Below are 19,673 nucleotides of genomic sequence, written 5' to 3'. Positions count from 1 at the left end.
CCTTAAGGGATGCTTCCTGCTTGTCAATTTTGAGACCGGGAGGAGATAATCCTAGTTGATCCCCTGCTTGGGTATTGGATGGAATAGATGAGTTAATGCCTTACTTAAGGATCACCTTTCCACACCAGATGTCCCTGCCCTAGATCGACCCTCTTGCAAATACTTCTGTCCCCAACCTCTGCTTTGAAATCCCATGTTCCCCCCACTGCCCTAAGACTGCCACTCCCCACACTAAAATGTGCAGCATTTAGAATTTGAGGACTGCTTGTAGTTCCAGTTTTGGCCACGGCCGGCAGTGGCGCTGCTCTGGGAGTACAGAGGGGCTGACTGATCAAATTCATTAGGCAGCTCCCTGAATGGGCCTGTTGCCCAAGTGAAAGTAGTCCCATCTCGAGAATATAAATTGGTTGTGAGGCTGCCCTGGAAGTGAGGACGCATTGGCCACCAACTGTAACTCTATCCTATGTCTTCAAGCCTCAGGAATGGGAGTTGAAAGCACAGCACTACCAACGGAATCATGACTGACACTTAGTAATAGGTGAGAGCAGAAATTGAAAGATGACTCATTTTGCTATGTAAGGCAATGACTAAAATCTTTAACTGCTGTGTTCATATACCTATCCTCTCACCAATCACACCAATTACATTACTATATTTGTTGTTGCCGCCTCTTGGAGATGCTAATATGGGGAAGGAAAGCTCTCACAGGGTCAAAGAGAAAGATTTGTACGAGACAAAATTTGACTGATTTATTGTCACATGTACTGAAGTACAGTGAAAATCTTTGTTTACAAGGAGTATAGGCAGATCATAGCAAGCAAGGATATAGAGATCAAAGGTAGTGAAAAAAAACTTAAGACAGAGGCATACAGGTTACATTGCACAGGACATGCGCTAGGTCAGATCAACATTAGCAAGATCAGCATTATTTGAAGCTAGAGAGTCCATTCATCAGTCTAATATCGGCCGGGAAGAAACTGTTCCTGAACCTGCTGTATTCATGTTCCGTATGCAGAGGTTGCAGAAGATCATTACCAGGGTGTGATGGGTCTTTGATGATGTTGGTCGTCTTTCTACCGCAATGTGCTGTGTAACAGGTTGGAAGGCTGGCTTCCGTGACAGTCTGGGCTGTGCACACCATATTCTGTAGTTTTTTTTACAGTCCTGGGCAGAGTAGTTGCAGCACCAGGCCATTATGCACCCGGACAGTCTGCTTTTAATGATGCATTGGTGCAGGTCCTTATGGACATGCCAAATTTCCTGAGCTGTCTGAGGAAGAAAGGGCATTATTGTACATTTTTTACTGTCACATCTACATGGGAAATCCAAGACAGGTTGTAGGTTATTGTCACTCCGAGAAACTGTACTCTCACAAAGTTTGTACCATAGGGTAGAAAGTCCAGTGAGGCATGTGGGGAATATAGGCTTTAGATCTCTGTGCTTTTCAGATGGCATACATTGTTCCAGTTAATTGGATTAGTGTTGGCTGTAGCCAGCCACCAATATGTCGTGCCTTCACAATTTACATAGACGAAGGTGAGTGAGGGGGGAGATGTTGTGGATGTGGATAAAATAATGGAGCAAGGCCAATTCTCAGGGGACGAGGATGAGGCTGAGGATCAGGATACTAACTAGGAGGACCGTTTGCAAGATTAGGCCAGAGGAAGCCATATTGCCAGCTGCTGGTGCAATAAGATTGCAGTGCAGGGAGGATTGGAGAAACCATTGTCATGCAGTAAGTTCTGAGGCGACGTTCATGAGCTGGCACTCCATGCACTTTGAAAGCTTTGAGAAACTGGTATAGACTTGAAGGACTGATTTTATGATTGAACTAAAGTTTGCAAGCTTAAGAAGAGGTAACAAGGCAATGAATTTGGAGTCTATTTGTTTATTAAAGTTCTGAAAGAAGATTGAATCTGATTATGTGGAATTTAATCACAGGTTTTTTGGGATTTCAATGTTTGACGGAATGGGTGCAAATGGTGAAGGTGACCAGGGCTTTGGGCTCTCTCCCCTGCCCTCCTTATGATTCTGTTGCTTGTGTTTCTGAAAATGCTCAGGGACCACTGTTCCCTGAAGTATGACTGAATGTACTGAAGGAGTGGGAGAAGGAATTTACTGCCAGTAAGGGCTTTGGGTCAACACGTGCAGGTCCGGTGTAGTCTCCAGGGACCTGAATATATCTTCCCACCCCCTCCCAAACCAGTTCCTGTTTAATAGTCTTATAACCGGGCAGAGTATGCACACTTGTGACAAGTTGGAGAATCCTTTGTGTGATGCTGCCCTGAGGCTGAGATCTTTATTTGCTTTCTGATTCATTGACTGAAGTTGGGGAGTAGGGTAGGTAACATGTCCATCAATGTAAATTGTTCCCCAGCTTCCAGCATGATGAGATCTCCACATTGAAGGGCAGAAAATAGCCTCAGAGATGTTTTCTTTGTTAAAATAGGATAAATTACACATCAATACAGATTAATAAAGACATAGAATACATGAACAAAATATGATATTGAACTTGTATAAGACCCTTGTTATACTGTGTATAGTCATGGGTGCCATGTTATAGGAAGGATCTGAATGCATTGGAGAATATGCAGAAATAATTTGCAAGGATGGTTCTAGGAAGTGAGAAACTTCAGTGATGAGGATAGATTGAAATAGTTGGGACTGTTCTCCTTGGAGACAAGAAAGCTGAGAAGAGATCAGATAGAGGTTTTCAAAATCATGAGCGGGCTGGATGGACTGGTAGGGAGAAACTGTTCCTGCTCAGAATAGGAAACATAGTGGAGGCAAGTTCGATTGAGGAATTCGGGAGGAACTTGGATGATTATCTGAATAGAAAGAGTGTGCAAGGGGGGAAAAACAGGGGATTGGCACTTGGTAATGAAACTTGTTTGAAGAGCTGGTGCAGGGGCAGTGGGTCCAATGGCCTCCCTCTGCACCACAGCAATTCTCGATTCTGTGAATACAAGATGTCAAAGAGTTTCTTTGTGACTCATTGGAAAGCAACAATGAATGAAACACCCTCTCTCAGTGATACTCAAATTCTCCCTGTGCCATACCCATGGAGTTCTCAATGGAGGCAGGAAGGACATGAGGGAGGGAGCCTGGCATTGTTTGGTCAAGGGGAGTGCCAACTGGATGGTTCCATGCAGCAATATATTTACCACGCTGTGCCTGTGCTGACCCGCAGACCCTCCAGTGTTTCCAAATTACCTGAGTTCCCCTTTCTGAGCCAGATTAAGCAGACGGCCATTTGGAAAGCCATGGTTAAAGACTCAGAATCTTGCTCTCTTCAGAGAGCAAGTGGTTGACAGTGTCTGTCTTGTCTCAAGCAGCACTGGGGTGGTGTAATAAACCCTGAGAGGGAGACCCTTTGTTCCTTAGAGTGAAGTAGAAAGCTTGGAAATGTGACAGTTGAGATGTGCTTTCTATTTGGCCAGCTTTTAATCTGTGTTTTAAATTCAGTCATGGACCTGACCCTTCTCTTCCGAAGAAAACAAGTACTCACAAGGATTAATGAATAATGGGGGGCTTTCATACAGAGACACACCTGTGAAATGGTGCTCTGAAATAAAGGACAGATCACAGGAAGTACAGGCTGAGTGCCAGAGAAACCCTTTGCTCGTTAATAGTACTTTTTTTTGGTATGTTTTCTTTTCATTATCTTGTTCCCTGCAGCATCACTCATTTAGTCATTCTCTCTTGTTAGTTTTAAAAAAATGTTCAATCCATCACCTTTCCAATCTGATCTTCTTAGAATCCATTGAAATCTCCTTCTCTTTTCTCTCATTTTCTTCCTCTCTCCCTTTAAAATAGTTTAAACTGTCTCAAGGAGGTTCACAGGAGTATCCGTCAATTAAAATCTAACATGGATTTTGGGACTGATCACCAAAAACTCAGTCAAGAGGAATAGGCTGAGAGGTTTAGAGAGAGAGAGAGAGTTAAACACAAACACACAATCACACACAACACACGTACACACAAAAATGTGCACATATACATGTACAAACGCATACACACATATACGCAAACACGTGCACAGGGAGAGAGAGAATTAAACCCAAATGCACACACATATGCATGCACGTGCACACACAACACATGTAAACACACAAATGTGCATGTCACACACACACATGCACACACACAACATATACACAAACACAAATGTGTACATACACATGTACACAGACAAATGCACTGTACACACAAGTGCGCATGTACATACACATGACACACATACACACGTATGCAAGCACATGCACAGAGACAGAGACAATTAAACACAAATACACATGTACGCGCACATACACATATAAATACACACACATTCTGACTCTCACTTAACACTATGAAGCTTAAATGAACATACACTTAAGTGTAATTTATGATGTTTCAGAGTTCTACTGAGGCCTTTCTTGATTGATTATGTATTTATCTATCTTTATATTTTTGCAGATAACCCCAATACGAGGACCCAGGGAAGGTGGGACAAAGGTGACTATCTACGGGGAGAACCTGGGTTTGAGTTTCCGGGAGATTGAGAACTTTGTGCATGTGGCTGGAGTTGATTGCATCCCATTGCCAGAGGGCTACATTCCAGCAGAACAGTAAGCCACGTTTAAAGCTGACTTGTTTGGCGGGCTGTCGGATTAAATCTTTGGCAGGGTGGCTGGGCTGGAGCATTTGAGCTGAAGAGCCATGTGGCGTCCAATTATTTATTATCCCCCCCTCCCACTGAGATCTCATGCCCTGCCTTCTCTTGGGCAGCCTATCGCGTTTGCTGCTTTAACCCACAGCCCCAGCAAAACAAAGCTCTCTGCAAGGGTGTTCCTAGAGAAAGCTGTTCAAGCAGCAGGTGAAATGTTAATGCAGTACCTTTATTGGTTGCGTTGTTGCTGTTAAAACCACCATGTTATTGTATCACTATAGCAACAGTGACATGGAATGTGCAGCACAGAAACAAAGGAGTGACCATGTTTTATCCCGATTTTGTGCTCCAGCCAACCTTCTTCTACCAAATTTATTGACGCCGTCCATGAGTCTTTCTCTTTCTCTCTCCCTTCTGTGTTTTTCTACCTTCTCCTTACAGTGATGCTCATTATCTCACTACTTTGTGCTGGCAAGTCCCACATTCAGAACACTCTCTCGTTGAAGAAGTTTCTCCTGAATTCCCAATTGAATTAATTTGTGACTAGTTTATATTTATGGCATCTAATTTTGGTTGTCTTTATCAGTGAAAATACCTTTTATATCTTCTCTCCAGCAATTTTCTTCATAATTGTGAAGACCAGCTAAAGAACAGTTCAGAGACTGTCAGATTTCCGAATGTAGCAAAGAACAGTACAGCGCAGGAACAGGCCCTTCGGCCCTCCAAGCCTATGCTGACACATTTTGCCTTTCCATGCTAAAACTGTTGTCACTTACAGGATCTGGATCCCTCTATTCCCTTCCCATACATGAATTTTCCAGATGTGTCTTGAACGCTGCTGTTGTGTTTGGTACCACCACCTCCTCTGGCAGCACACTCTAGGCACTCACCACCCTTTGTGTGAAAAATGTATCTTACACATCTCCTTTCAAATTCCCTCCCCGTATCTTGAATCTGAGTCTGCTAGTAATCAACTCCCCTACCCTCGAAAAAGCCTCATACTTTCCACTCTATCCATGCCATTCACAACCTTATAAACTTCTGTCAGGTCACCCCTCAATTCCCTGCATTCCAATGAAAACAAACTATCCAACCTTTCTTTACAGCTAAAATCCCCAATACCAAGGAACATTCTGGTAAGTCTTTTCTGTACCCGCTCCAAAGCATCCACATCCTCCTGGTGGTGTGGTGACCAGAACTGTACACAAGATTCCAACTGTGGCCTAACTAAAGTTCTATGAAGTTGCAGCATAACTTGTCTATCCTTATAGTCAATGTCCTTCCAGTGAAGCCAAACATGCCATAGGCTTTTTTGTTTACAACCTTATCTCCCTGCATTTTCATCTTCAGTGATCTGTGGACCCACACACACACATGGACACACACACACACACACACAGACATGGACACACACACACTGTCACACACACACAGACACACACACACTGTGACACACACACACACACACACACACACACACACACACACACACACACACACACACACTGTGACACACACACACACACACACACAGTCACACACACACTCACCTCTCGGAGAAAGACTGCAGATGGTTAGAGATCAGAGTCGAGAGTGTGGTGCTGGAAAAGTGCAGTAGGTCAGGCAGCATCCGAGGAGCAGGAGTTCGGGTATAAGTCCTGATGAAGGGCTTATGCCTGAAACGTCAATTCCCCTGCTCCTCGGATGTTGCCTGACCTGTTGTGCTTTCCCAGCACCACACTCTCCACACAGATCCCTCTGCATATCAATACTCCAAAGGGTTCTGCCATTCAGAGTATAATTTCCACCTGTACTTGATCTTCCAAAATGCATCACCTCATGTTTGTCTGGATTAAACTCCATCTGCCACTTTTCTGCCCATGCCTCCAACTGATCAATATCATGCTATCTCCTCTGACAATCCTTCTCATTACCCGCAACTCCCTCAGTCTTTGTATCATCCACAAACTTACTAATTACACCAGCTTTGTCTTCCTCCAAATCATTTATGTAGATCATGAACAGCAGAGGTCCCAGCACTGATCCCTGCGGAACACCACTAGTCACAACCCTCCATTCCAAAAACATCTTCCCACCACTATCCTCTGTCTCCTATGACTAAACCAATTCTGTATCATTCTTGCCAGCTCACCGCAATTCCATGTGACTTCTCCTTTTGTACCAGTCAAGTTATGCCAGTCATGTTAAGCAGCATCCGTTAAAAAAAGCAAAAAAATACACAATCCCATTTTCAGTGACAAGTTATCCAACATGCCTGGTCACAAGAAAAGTTATAATTCATTAATAAAATAGTCTGATAACTCTAGTCAGTTTAATTTTTGTCAATCTCTGAACATGATTTGCCTACATTAGCTTCAATCTGTAATTTCCTCATGGCACATGTGCGCATTGTCATTAGCTGTTCATCTGGTACCTGCTCATTGCGAGGGATGATGTACCTACTGTAAGGAGTATCATTCCTGTGGTGAGTGCATTTGTCTTGGCAAATGTTGTTGATGATCCGTTTCTGTTGGTGGTGAACAGTGGATGTGTCAGGTTGAAGGTCATTCTGTGTTGTGCTGATGGTGAAACCCACTGCCCGCATTGAAACAAAAACAACTTTTCCAGTTGTTTGTATGTGTCTGTGATTGTGACAAGATATATGCTCATTGAGGTTATAGATTCACATATGGTCATTCATCATGTATGATCAAATTTCAACTACTCTACGCAACTGGTCTGACACATGGTCTGACTTCTTGTTGACAGCAGTGAACGTTTCTCGCTATCCAATGCTCAGCTCAGCTCTGGCAAAGGCATGGCAATTTTATCAAAGTGAAATTTGGTTTTCTGTTATTTCATCTCGATCTTGCCACCCACTCCTGGTATTACTACTGACTTCAGTTTCTTTCACTCCTGGAAAACTTGGGTGTGGCGTGACATTACGTTTTGGAGTAAACTATGATCTATGCTTTCACAGTCAGGATGTTTCTCCACTTTGGCATAGCCTTGTACAGGTCTGTGCATGAATTTCTTGATTTCTTTATGACCCCTTTGGTGAATGTTGCTCCTGCCTCAGCCATTTTGTTTGAGGGTTGCTGTGTGGTGTTGAATTTCCCAACCTTTTATGAATTGGCTGTATTCTTCACTGGTGCGTGGAAGACCATTGGCACTCATCCCAATGTCGGGACTATTGAAGCGCGCTTTCAGCCATTTTACGATCTCGTTTGTCATCATTGATGTCAGCTAGTCTAACTCCCATTCGTCAGAATGGTAGTCAACAGTGAAGGGTTAATGGGTTTCTGTGAAAGTGAAGACATCTGCTGCGATGGTTCAAAATGATTTAAAAACTGCAAGAACTGCGGATGCTCTAAACCAGACACAAAAACAGAAGTTACTGGAGAATCTCAGCAGGTCTGGCAGCGTCTGTGACGAGAAATCAAACCTAATGCTTCAGGTTCGCTGACCCTTCCTCAGAGAAACGTTAACTTTCTCTTCACAGATGCTGCCAGACCTGCTGAGCTTTTCCAGCAACTTCTGTTTTTGCTTCGAAATGATTTGTCTGTCATGTCATGTGCTGTTCGTGGTTCATGAGTTGCCGTAGCTTGGCATTTATAACAATTGCTGCCCTAGCTGACATTGAACCTTAAACTAATTGCTCATGTTTGGCCAGTAGAGTACTTCTTTTGCATTCCTTGGACCAGACTGAATTCGTTGATGGCTGGCAAAGATGTAGTTAATCCCTTTATCTTATCTCCTTCAGGATAATGACACTATTTTCTTTGTTAAGATGTCAGCTTGCGCTATCACTTTGTCTCTACACATCCAACAATGTTTCATAGTGACAGGTTTGTCATTGATAATTTCAGAGCATCCTTTCTCTACTACTTCCTGTAGCAGTTAGACAGTTGCATGTTGTTGCAATATTCATTTGAGTTGTTTTCAGATTCAGTGTCCCTGCTGGGTTCCAGAGCATGTCGCTTCTCATTGAATCAGAAGATGTCACACTCTCTGTTTTAGCCTCCTAAAGATTGTTCATAGGGAGTGCTGTTCTTGACAGTTTGTCAACTGTGTACATCTGTTCCTCTTGCTTGTATGTTATGTCCAGATGGTATCTCTTCAAACAAAGTAGCATTCTTTGCAGATGTTTTGGAGCAGATAGAAATAGGAGAAAATAAGGACTGCAGATGCTGGAGATCAGAGTCGAGAGTGTGCTGCTGGGAAAACACAGCAGGTCAGGCAGCATCTGAGGATCAGGAGAAAAGACGTTTCGGGCATAAGCCCCTGATGAAGGGCTTATGCCCGAAACATGGATTCTCCTGCTCCTTGGATGTTACCTGTCCTGCTGTGCTTTTCCAGCACCACAGCAAATAGAAGTAGATTGGGAAGGATACTACGTAGTGGTTAGTGGTTGGACTCCACAGACATTTTGTTCGGTCCGTTCAGCTATTGATTAAAATGCTCACAAGCAAAGGTAATAGCTAGGCACTCATTCTCAATCTGAGTGTAGCGTCACTCAGTTTGTGTTAATGCTGCATGGCTGTCTTTCTGCGTAAAGGTTGCTCCATGTCCTGTCTCACTGGCATTGCAAGTTCATTTCATTATTGACATTGCCGTATGTCTGGTGAGGTTGTTGCTAATTGTTTTGATTCTCATGAAAGTTGTAACTTGTTCTTTCCACCAATACCACTTCAGTGAGAGGTTCACATTCTAATGACAGATTAGGCAAGAACTTTGCTAAGTAATTCACAATCTAATAAATCCTTATGCTGCTTTCACATCGATTTGTTGCTGCATCCCTGTTATAGCTCTCACTTTGTCAGGGTGTGCGTGAAGTCCTTTTCCTTGCCAGTGTATGGTGGGGCACTTGTTTTCAGGGATTATCAATTACATCTTATTCCTCTTCAACCTCCGGCTCATCTGGTGGGCTCTGTCTCACAGTTGCACCAGATTGGGTCTGCAATGGCTTCTTCAATTGTATCTCCACATCCACTGACTCGCTGACTATGCACAATGGCTTCCACTCTGTGAAGGCAACTGACTGACTGATGCTGCCTATATTTTGGAACAGTAGAAATGCCAAATGGCATGTGCAGCCATCTGTATCTCTTAGATAACATCCAGAAAGTTGTTAGAAAACCATTGTTTTCATCCAGCTCTACTTGCTAGCAATCATCCTTCCTGTCAAGTGTAGTGAAGACATTGTCTTGTGGCCGTATCTCTTCAGTGGTTGGCGTGGGGTATTGAGATCACTTTAACTAAGATCCTATGGGTTTATGTGTACAGTTCATTTGAACTCTAGATCTTCATTCTGCTTTGGACTCTCAGTCTAAATTGTCCTCTTGGCATCAGTATCATTCCATCATTTTGCTCCAACCTTCCTTCTTAGGCTTCACTTGTGTCACCACCTTCAGCTGTTTTCTACAGATCAGCACAATGCTGCTCAAAGCAGTGGAGCCTATCTATCATTTCACATTCAGTTCATGCTCTCCTTCTGCAGTCATCCTTCTAGCAGTCTAGCAGTCACAAACCATTTAGCACCTTCAGACCTGACAATGCCAACTTGTTGTATGGTGTAAAGTGCTTTTGTCAGAATCGTCAGTGGATATCTCTCTAATCTTTACAAACTTGTTTTGCTTCTTTCTAGCTAAGCACTTGTTTGCAAATTGATACAGCTTCTTATTATTGTCAACTTTCCCAAAGTTTTTGTGATCCCTGCAACATCTACATCCTCCTCACAATCTTTGATTGGATTTGAGTTATTGCAGTCACGTGTACCTAAGTACAGTGAAAAGTTTTGTTTTACGAGCAGTACAGGCAGATCACAGCAAACAGGGACGTACACATCATAGGGTGCTTAGACAGAGCAAGGCATCCAGGTTACACTGCACAGGAGGTGGGTGAAGCAAGATCAACATTATTTGCTGTTAGAGAGTCCAATCAGAAGTTTGAAAATGACAGGAAAGGTGCTGTTGACTCTCTTGGTGTGTGTGTTCAAGCTGCTGTTTCTTCTGCCTGATGGAAGAGGTTGGAAGAGAGCATTACCAGGGTGGGAGGAGTCTTTGATGATGTTGGCAGCCTTTCTGCAGCAACAAGAAGTGTAAATGGAGTCCATGTACGGAAGGTTGTCTTCCATGGTGGTCTGGGCTGTGCACACCACCTTCTGTAGTTTCTTGCAGTCCTGAGCAGAGCGGTTGCCATACCAGGCTGTTATGCATCCAGATACAATGCTTTCTGTGGTGCATCTGTAATAGTTGATGAGGGTCCTTACAGATCTGCCAAATTTCCTGAGCTGCCTGAGGAAAAAGATGTTGTTGTGCTTTCTTGACCAACGCAACTATGTAGAAGGTCCAGGACAGGTTGTCAGTTATTGTCATTCTGAGGAACTTGATACTCTTGACCCTTTCCACTCCAACCTTGTTGATGTAGATGGGGACATGCTCTCCTTCTTCCTTCCTAAAGTCAATGATCAGTTCTTTTGTTAACAACAGTGAGAGGTTGTTATGACAGCACCATGACACCAAGACCTCCACCTCCTTTCTATATTCTGACTGATTATTGTTTGATATCCATCCTTTATCTTTCTGCTGGCTCTTTTCCATGTTTTCCCACTCTGTTGTTTCCATGTGACTTTGAATGTTTCTCAGCATACTGCAAAGCTTCATCTGTTTTCCCATTAATACACTCTAACTGTTGATGGACGACCTCAGGGCTTCTTCATATGTTGATGGCTTCTTTGAGAGGAAGGTTGTGCATTCTCAGTTGACATACCTTCACGACAGACTGTCTTGTGCCTAAGCGGAAGTGAGTACTGCAGATGCTGGAGATTAGAATCAAGATTAAGGTGGCGCTGGAAAAGCACAGCAGGTCAGGCAGCATCCGAAGAGCAGGGAAAATCAATGTTTCGGGCAAAAACCCTTCCTCAGGAGGGCTCGTCTTGTGCCTAAGATAACCCTATCTTTCAGTCATCTGACCTCTCAGGAAACAGCTACACATATCTCTATGATCAGGTACAGGCATCAGTATGGTCATGTACTGATCCATTATCTACCTCTTCCCTAATTTCTGACATTGAGCACCTACTGATGATATGTAACATTATTATGGGGTTCAAAGTGAGTCTTCAAAGCTTTTGAAATCTCTACAGTCTGACTTTGCTGCTCCTCAATAAGCTCTAGGCTGTGAGAGAGCTTGTGTCTCTAATGTCTGCAATGATAGCAGGTTTGTTACTCTTAGTTAAAATTAATTTGATAGCCATTTCATAGTTTTGCTGTGGAGAAGAGAAAAAAGATCAATTCTTTCTGAAACCTTTTTCATTTCCATAACTGAAGGGAGTGGAGGAATTCATTGATTTTGACTTGCTCTGTAATTCAAAGTTGTTTTTTTCACTTCCTGCTCTTCCTTTCAGTAGCTGCCTCTCTTACAGCTCTGAAAATCCCCCCATTTTCACCCACCTTCCGCTGACAGCACTTCCAAGTGATGTACGTTTACAGCCACAAACTATATGGAGAGGGCTTTATAGCAGAGGTCGAGGTCACAAGATTATGGTAAACCAGTCAGCACACTAACAGCACAACTGCATTTCTCCAAACGAGGAGGGGAGATCTGCCATTGGACTGGCATTGGGGGCATGTGTGAAAATCCCCAGATTTCCCATCCTCCTTATCCCCTGCCCTTATAGGAGGAACACACGCGGTCCCTTCATCAAGCAAGTGAATGGAAACTGGAGTATTGTGATAACTCCAAGAACCCTGCCATTTTGTGAACAGGATGAATGCACAATTACACAGATGAGATCAGCCAGTGCAGAACTGAGACCCAGCAAATTAAAAATAATGAGACAATAAATTAAACAGTTTGGGTTTTGAAACACAGATCAAACTCTGATCTGCTTTAATGATTGAAAGAACCAAAAATATAAAACAAGGTGAGAGAGGAATGAAGCATTTTCTTTGCAAGTTGCTTGAAGTTTTGTCCTGGTAATGCTCCATTCTAAATCATCTATTTAGAATTTTTTAAAAAAGTGTTTAAAAGCTGATATTTCTGTAGATACATTAAAAAAGAGGAAATTAATCATCTCAAAAGCAAATTACTGTTGATACTGAAAATCTGAAATAAAACAGAGAGCTTGAAGTCGTGATAGGATAGACAGCATCTGTGCAGAGAGAAAGGCAGCTAATGTTTCAGGTCAGTGATACATGAAATTAGTATTTCCCAGCCTTTATTTGCAAAGAATTGTATCCAAACTCTCAGCTTATTTATGTTCTTCTCCTTGTCACTCATTTGGACCTTGAGTGTTGTTCTGTGTGATTGGGGTACTGTGATGTGCAAGTCATAGACTAAACAGTGTTAATTCAGCCTCTGTTTTCTCAAAAGGATCACGTGTGAGATGGGAGTGGCCCGACATAATCAGCACACTGGCTTTGTGGAGGTCTGTGTGGAAGAGTGTAAGCAGGAGTTCATGGCAAAGTCGACACAGCTCTACAGCTTTGTGGTGAGTGAGCTGAGATCTGGAGGTGGAGGGTTGCTTCCATGTGACGCACATTGTAACACGCTGGGCCTCCCTGCCTACAGATTGTCCCCTTTGAGTTGAAATGAAATTATACGAAGAGGAAGTTGATGAGTCGATATGCCTCCTTCTAACTGTCAGGTGTTAGCTGTGGCTTAATGGTGACACTCTCACCTTTGCATCGGAAGGTTTGGCTTCAAGTGCCACTTCAGGGGAATCGAGGCTGGCACACCAGTGCATTACTGAGGTGATGGTGCATTGCCAGTACTCGGCTTTTAGATAAGACGTTCAGCCAAGTTCTCATCTGCCTTGGAATCATAGCACCCCCATAGTGCATATAGAGGCCATTCATCCCATCGAGTCTGCACCGACCATCTGAAGAGTGTCCCATCCTATCCCTGTATCCCCATATTTACCATAGTTAATCCATCTAGCTTGCATATCCCAGAACATTACAGGGCAATTTAGCATGGCCAATCCACCTAACCTGCACATGTTTGAACTGTGGGAGGAAACTGGAGCATCCAGAGGAAACCCATGCCGACAAGGGGAGAACATGCAAACTCCAGACAAATATTCCCCCCAAGGCTGGAGTTATATCTACATAATTGGCGATGTGAGGCATCAGTGCCTAACCACTGAGCCACTGCGCCACTTTCTCATTGTATAAAATTCCATGATATTATTTCAAGAAAGAGCTGGCGAGTTCTTCCGCACTGTTTGCTCGATATTTACCCTTCAATTACCTTCACTAAAAACAGTTTCTCATTATATCATATTTATGGGCTGTTTATGGGCAACTTGACTGGCATGTTTCCTACATCAGTAACCAAAGTGCGCATGCTTCATGGACTGTGAAGGGATTTTGGGTATGCTGAGGTTATGGAAGAAGGATCATCAGCGTCAGTCTTTCTGGTCTTTATCTCTTGTACTGGGCTAGGTGAAGAGGCCTCTATATCCCTGGGGTTTTGCCAACACAGTTTTGCGTTTAGCTTTATTACTTTCAGGCTTTGCCTCTGTTCCACTGCCTTGCTGGTCTTACTGAACCTTGTGTATCCTGAGGAGGTGAAAGCGGGTGGAACCTCGATTTCCAGGCCTTTGGTGAAGATACTGGAGACAAATGAGGACAGTTGACCCTCACTCTGCGGGAAACTGAATGGAAGCCATTAGCCAACTCTCTACCAATAAGCTATTGTGATGACCAGGGTCCAACATGATGTTACTCTACAGCATTGAATAAATGTGTGAAAATCAAAGATAAAGGAGTTTTCCCATGAAGAATGTGTTAAAACAAAACTGCATATGACAGAACTGATCTTGTGAACTTCCATTAAGTCACAACTCAGTCATTACAAAAGTGACTGATAAGCTTAAAAATCTGATCCTTCAATTTATCCGTTCTAATGGAACAATGTGCAGTGATAAGAATTCAAATCCAGTCAACTTTCTATAGTCCCAGAGGACCATAGAGCTGCTTTCTCATTAAAGAGAGATGACTGGTGGTGGTTTAACCTGAGGTTCACCATGCCTCAGATAAGGGGAGAGCCTGAAAAGGTAGGACCTTTGGAATAATCTCAGCCTGTGTGGGAAGTGAACCTGAGTTATTGTGTCACTTTATATCGCAAAACCAGTCGTCCAACCAACTCAGCTAACCAACCAGTGATGCATATGTGACCCTAACCGAGAACTCATTATGAGCCTGGCATCCTGCACCCCCGCCACCCAAAGAGCCAATTCCCATCTCCAACCTTAACTGTGGAAGGTTTCCCTGCCATTGGGAGACTGATATATGATGTCTCCCATTCTTTAAGTTAGTACAGCCCCCATTTTTCCTGCCGTGATGGGCTGCATTAGATCCTGGCCCAGATTTCACCAATATGGTTCATTTGGCCTTCGCTGATGAATATCAAAGGCAAATATTCCTTGTTTGAAAAGTGGAACAACCTAATGGTTAAAACTATTACCAAAATAAATCCAATTGGAAATATAATACTGGAATATAGCCTGTAAATTATCTATCGAAAAGAATAAGAATGAACATGGAGTGACCCAGGTTAATGTGATTGAAGTCTATTCTCATTTTACCTGTTCCGTTCTCTCACTCTCACCCAGTCTATTATATTCAGTCTTTGAAGCAGCTATTTATTTTACTGTATCTCAGTATGTGAGTACCTACTGCATAAATATGTTGATTGCACCTTTCGCCTGTATAATATTGAGTTGAATTTATTTCAGCTCCCAACTCTAACCAACCTGGCACCGAGCAAAGGCCCAGTGTCTGGGGGAACAATGGTTACTATTCTGGGCAGAAACCTGGATGCCGGAAGCGATGTCTCAGTGATGTTTGAAGAACAGCCTTGTGTGTTCAACAGGTATGGACTATCGGTGAAGAAACAAAAATTAGCCAGTCCTAAAGTTGTTGAAGCATTAAATTTGAGTGCAGTTTGTTTGATAGTAGGCAAACATAATTAAATTTCATTCAAAATTGTGGAGAATGTTACCTTTTGCTGAAATGTGTGTGTGTGTGTTGGTGCGGGGGGGTATGGGTGTGGGTGTGTGTTTAGGGGGTATGGGTGTGGGAGTGTGTGTGTGTGTGCAAAACAGAGCAAGTATTAGTGAGTTTTGAGAAGATTTGTAGCTCAGATTGAGGTTCTGGATGTAGGTTTGCTCGCTGAGCTGGAAGGTTCATTTCCAGATGTTTCGTCACCCTAACAGATGTTTCGTAACATCTTCAGTGGGCCTCTGGGCGAAGCACTGCTGCTGATTCCTGCTTTCTATTTATATGTTTGGGTTTCTTTGGTTGGTGATGTCATTTCCTGTGGTGATGCCATTTCCTGTTCTTTTTCTCAGGCTGTGGTAGATGGGGTCTAACTAGATGTGTTTGGTGATAGAGTTCCGGTTGGACTGTAACAAACACTACATTGGACAAGCAGGCACAAAACTAGCCACCAGGATACATGAACATCAACTAGCCACAAAACGACATGACCCTCTCTCACTAATATCCTTACATACAGATAAGGAAGGACACCACTTCAACGGGACAACACATCCATACTAGGACAAGCCAAACAGAGAATGCACGAGAATCCCTAGAAGCATGGCATTCCAACCGGAACTCTATCAATAAACACATTGAGTTAGACCCCATCTACCACCCCCTGAGAAAAAGAACAGGAAATGACATCACCACAGGAAATGACATCACCAACCCAAAGAAGCCCACACATATAAATAGAAACCAGAAATCAGCAGCAGTGTTTCACCCAGAGGCCCACTGAAGATACTACCTAGTAGGGTGACAAAACATCTGGAAATAACCCTCCAGCACATCAAGCAAACCTAAATGCAGAGCAAGTATAAATGTGAATGTATGAGTGTGAGTGTGCATGTGTGTGAAAGTGTGAGATATATACATGTATGCTCATTATTGTACAATAAATTATACTTTGAAGGAATATATGGCCCCTTTTTGTGACAGACTTTACAATCTATTCTTTAATCATTTGTGACTAATTGATCTTGAGATGGAGAATTGTAGGAAAGAATGTCTCTTCCTCAAATGATGGGGTAAGCTGTTATTAAGTGCTGTAAGTGGAGCTCTCACTGTAGTTTTAATCTCAACTTTAACAACCTCACCATTGTTTACAAATTCTTCAACAGCCTCACCCCTTGCTACAGCTGTACTTTCCTTCAATCTTACAACCTTCCCACATTTCTGTGTTCCTCCAATTTTGGCCTCGTAACCTCCCTGATTTTAATCACTTCATCATTGGTTGCCATAACTACAGCTGCCAAAGTCTACTTTTTTCGCATTCCCTCCCAAAACATCTCCGCTTCTCTACCTCGCTCTCCTTAAACCCCATGTTTTAAGACATTTGTCCTAATATCTCCTTATGAGCCATAGTTACAGGTCCTTCGGCCCATCGAGTCTATGCCAACATGCGGCTTGATGGTGTTTGATTTTGTTTTAGTTGATAATACTCCTGCACAGTGCCTTGAGTCATTTTACTGCATTAAAGGTTCAATGTCAATGCAGATTGTTGCTGTTGTTTGACAGTGTTCCTATTTCCCGGCCTAACAGGAGGTTCACTGGAGGAATTATTTGTAACTCCACCTCTGCACCACGCAAAGGGAACTTCACCGTGGTGGTCGGGGTAGACAAGGCGAGAATTGAGAAGGAACTATTATTTGAGTATGTGGACGATCCCACCATCGTGAAGGTTGAACCAGAGTGGAGTATAGTAAGGTAAATAAAGCCCACCAGTGTGTATCCACTGACAGAATCACTGAAAAAATGGAGAGTCTGGAATAGAAATAGAAAATATAGTTACCATCATCTGTAAAGAGAACTGACTGGTTAATGGGTATAATCCTTTGTCAGTATGATAGACTAATAGATGGGCAAGGATGTTAAGTAATCATTCTCAGTCAGTTTCTGTTTTTCCCCTTTGTTTCTTTTCTTTTCCTTCTCACTCCACTTCTCTCTTGCCCCTTCCTCCCTATCAAACCCTGTCACCCTCCCTATCCTTTTTTCCCCATCCCCCCCTCTCTCCCCATCCTTCCCTCCCTCTCTCCGCATCCCTCTCTCCCTCTCCCCATCCCTCCCTCCCTCTCTCCCCATCCATCCCTCAGCCCCACCTCTTTCTCTCTTCCTCTTTCCCTCCCCTTGTCTTTGCCTCTTTTTGTCCCGTCCCCCCTCTCCCTCCTCCTCCCTTTCCCTACCTTTTCCCTCTTCTCTCCCTTCCCACGTCTTTCTGCCTCTCTCATTCTCTCCCTGTCCCTCTCATTCTCTCCCTGTCCATTCCCAACATCTGCTGAGTAATGGGATTGACATCAGAAGCAAACATTGTGATGATGTCTGAGTCATATGAGTCGGTCGCAGAAGCTTATGTGAAAGGAATGGATCGAAAGATCTGTAAATAAAGAATTTGCGTAAAAAGATTATAAATTCATCAGCATGCTTCTGAGAGACTAAACAGTCCCAAACTAAAGACACAACCAAAAGATATTTATCTCTTTATAACTGTGTTATCAATTTTTAATTTCCTTCCTGTTTCTCAACCTCATCTGTTTACTCTTTCTTCCCATCCCCCTCTGTCAAGATACTTCAGATTTTTGGCTCCTGATACCTTTGCAATAATTTTTGTAAATTAACTGCACGCTATCTGTCCTTTATCTTCTCAAACTGAAGTTTCATTCCTAATTATGTTCAAATGCCAGTGAATCTCACTGGGTCTTGACAACTGCTTCATCAGGGCTTCTTGTACCAAGCTTTCAACTGTTCCTCTGTGTAATTCCCCTCTCTCTGACCGTGACGGGCTGCCTCACAATGTCAAGGGCTTTGCTTGTACCACTGAAATGTAACAATCCAGGATGTCCCAGTGACTGGATGACATCCACGGTGGCTTCAGTAAGCTTTTGCAATTTGAGACCTTAAGTCACAACTGTCAAAAGAAAGTTCCCCAGTATCGATGGCCTACCTCCATGTAATTTGATGTCATGTTAAGAGAGCCATCTGTTGCTTCCCTAAATTATTACGTCGAATGATCTTCCTTCGTCACTCGACTCTGATCATGATAGGGAAATGGAGTCTGGTAATAGAGGCTGGGTTGGTTTATAAAGGTTTGAAATCGTCCTGTACTGAGGATGGAGTGGAAGTGTGTTCTGTTTTCTGTGTTACAGAGATCATAAAACAGTACAAGGCAAGAATAGGCCCTTTGGCCCACCATGTCGGTGCCAATCATGATGCCATTCTAAACTAATCCCATCTGCCTGTATACAGTCCATATCCCTCTGTTTCCTGTATCTGTCTAAATGCCTTATAAATGTTGCTATTGCATCTGCTTCTACCACTCCCTTGGCAATGAGTTCCAGACACCTACCAACCTCTGTAAAAAAAAACTTGCCTCATTCATTTCCTTTAAACTTTTCCTCTCTCACCTTAAACCTGTGGCCCCTAGTATTTGACAGTTCCACACTGGGAAAAAGACTCTGAATATCCACACTATGTATGGCTCACATAATCTCATGTACTTCCATCTGGTTACGTATCAGCCTTCCGTATAGCTAATATACTCCAATCCAGGCAACATTCTGGTGAACCACTTTTGCAACCTCTCCAAATCCTCACCATAAAGTGTGGCAACCAGAACTACACACAATACCCCAAATATTGCCTACGTAATGTGTTATACGGCTGCAACAGTTAGCATTGCGGCCTCACAGTACCTGGGTTCAATGTGTAGAGTTTGCATGTTCTCCCCATGTTCTCATGGGTTTTCACTGGATGCTCCGGTTAGTGTAGGTTAGCTAGGAGAAATGTGGAGTTATGGGAATGGGGTGGATCTGGGTGGGATGCTTGTTGGTGCAGAACACTGGGCTGAAAGGCTTCTCTCTGCATTGTAGAGATTCTATGAACATGACTTGCAAACTTTTATACTCAGTGTCCTGACTGATGGAGGCAAGCATGCAATAGACCCGCATGGGCCCCAGCTATGCCTGCCTCTT

At 43.2% G+C, this 19,673-nt stretch overlaps 1 protein-coding gene across 8 annotated transcripts in view; it reads left to right on the top strand.

Annotated features, from left to right (window-relative positions):
- Nucleotides 1-19,673, top strand: part of plxna4 (plexin A4) — a 633,380-nt gene that overhangs the window by 489,687 nt on the left and 124,020 nt on the right. For 7 of the 8 annotated variants that reach the window (XM_043714038.2, XM_087999382.1, XM_043714039.2 and 4 more), the window contains 4 exons: nucleotides 4,462-4,613; nucleotides 13,031-13,148; nucleotides 15,399-15,535; nucleotides 17,248-17,412. In XM_043714038.2, coding sequence (XP_043569973.1) covers nucleotides 4,462-4,613; nucleotides 13,031-13,148; nucleotides 15,399-15,535; nucleotides 17,248-17,412 — 572 coding nt within the window. The remainder of the gene's footprint in view (nucleotides 1-4,461; nucleotides 4,614-13,030; nucleotides 13,149-15,398; nucleotides 15,536-17,247; nucleotides 17,413-19,673) is intronic. The other variant, XM_087999383.1, reaches the window with a different exon arrangement.

This window comes from Chiloscyllium plagiosum, unplaced genomic scaffold (assembly GCF_037043375.1).
Source record: "Chiloscyllium plagiosum isolate Xiang-an unplaced genomic scaffold, Cpla_swu_hap1 HiC_scaffold_23, whole genome shotgun sequence".
Classification (NCBI taxonomy): Eukaryota; Metazoa; Chordata; class Chondrichthyes; order Orectolobiformes; family Hemiscylliidae; genus Chiloscyllium; species Chiloscyllium plagiosum.
Note: the sequence above shows the minus strand (reverse complement) of the source record. Positions and strands in the feature narration are given on the sequence as shown.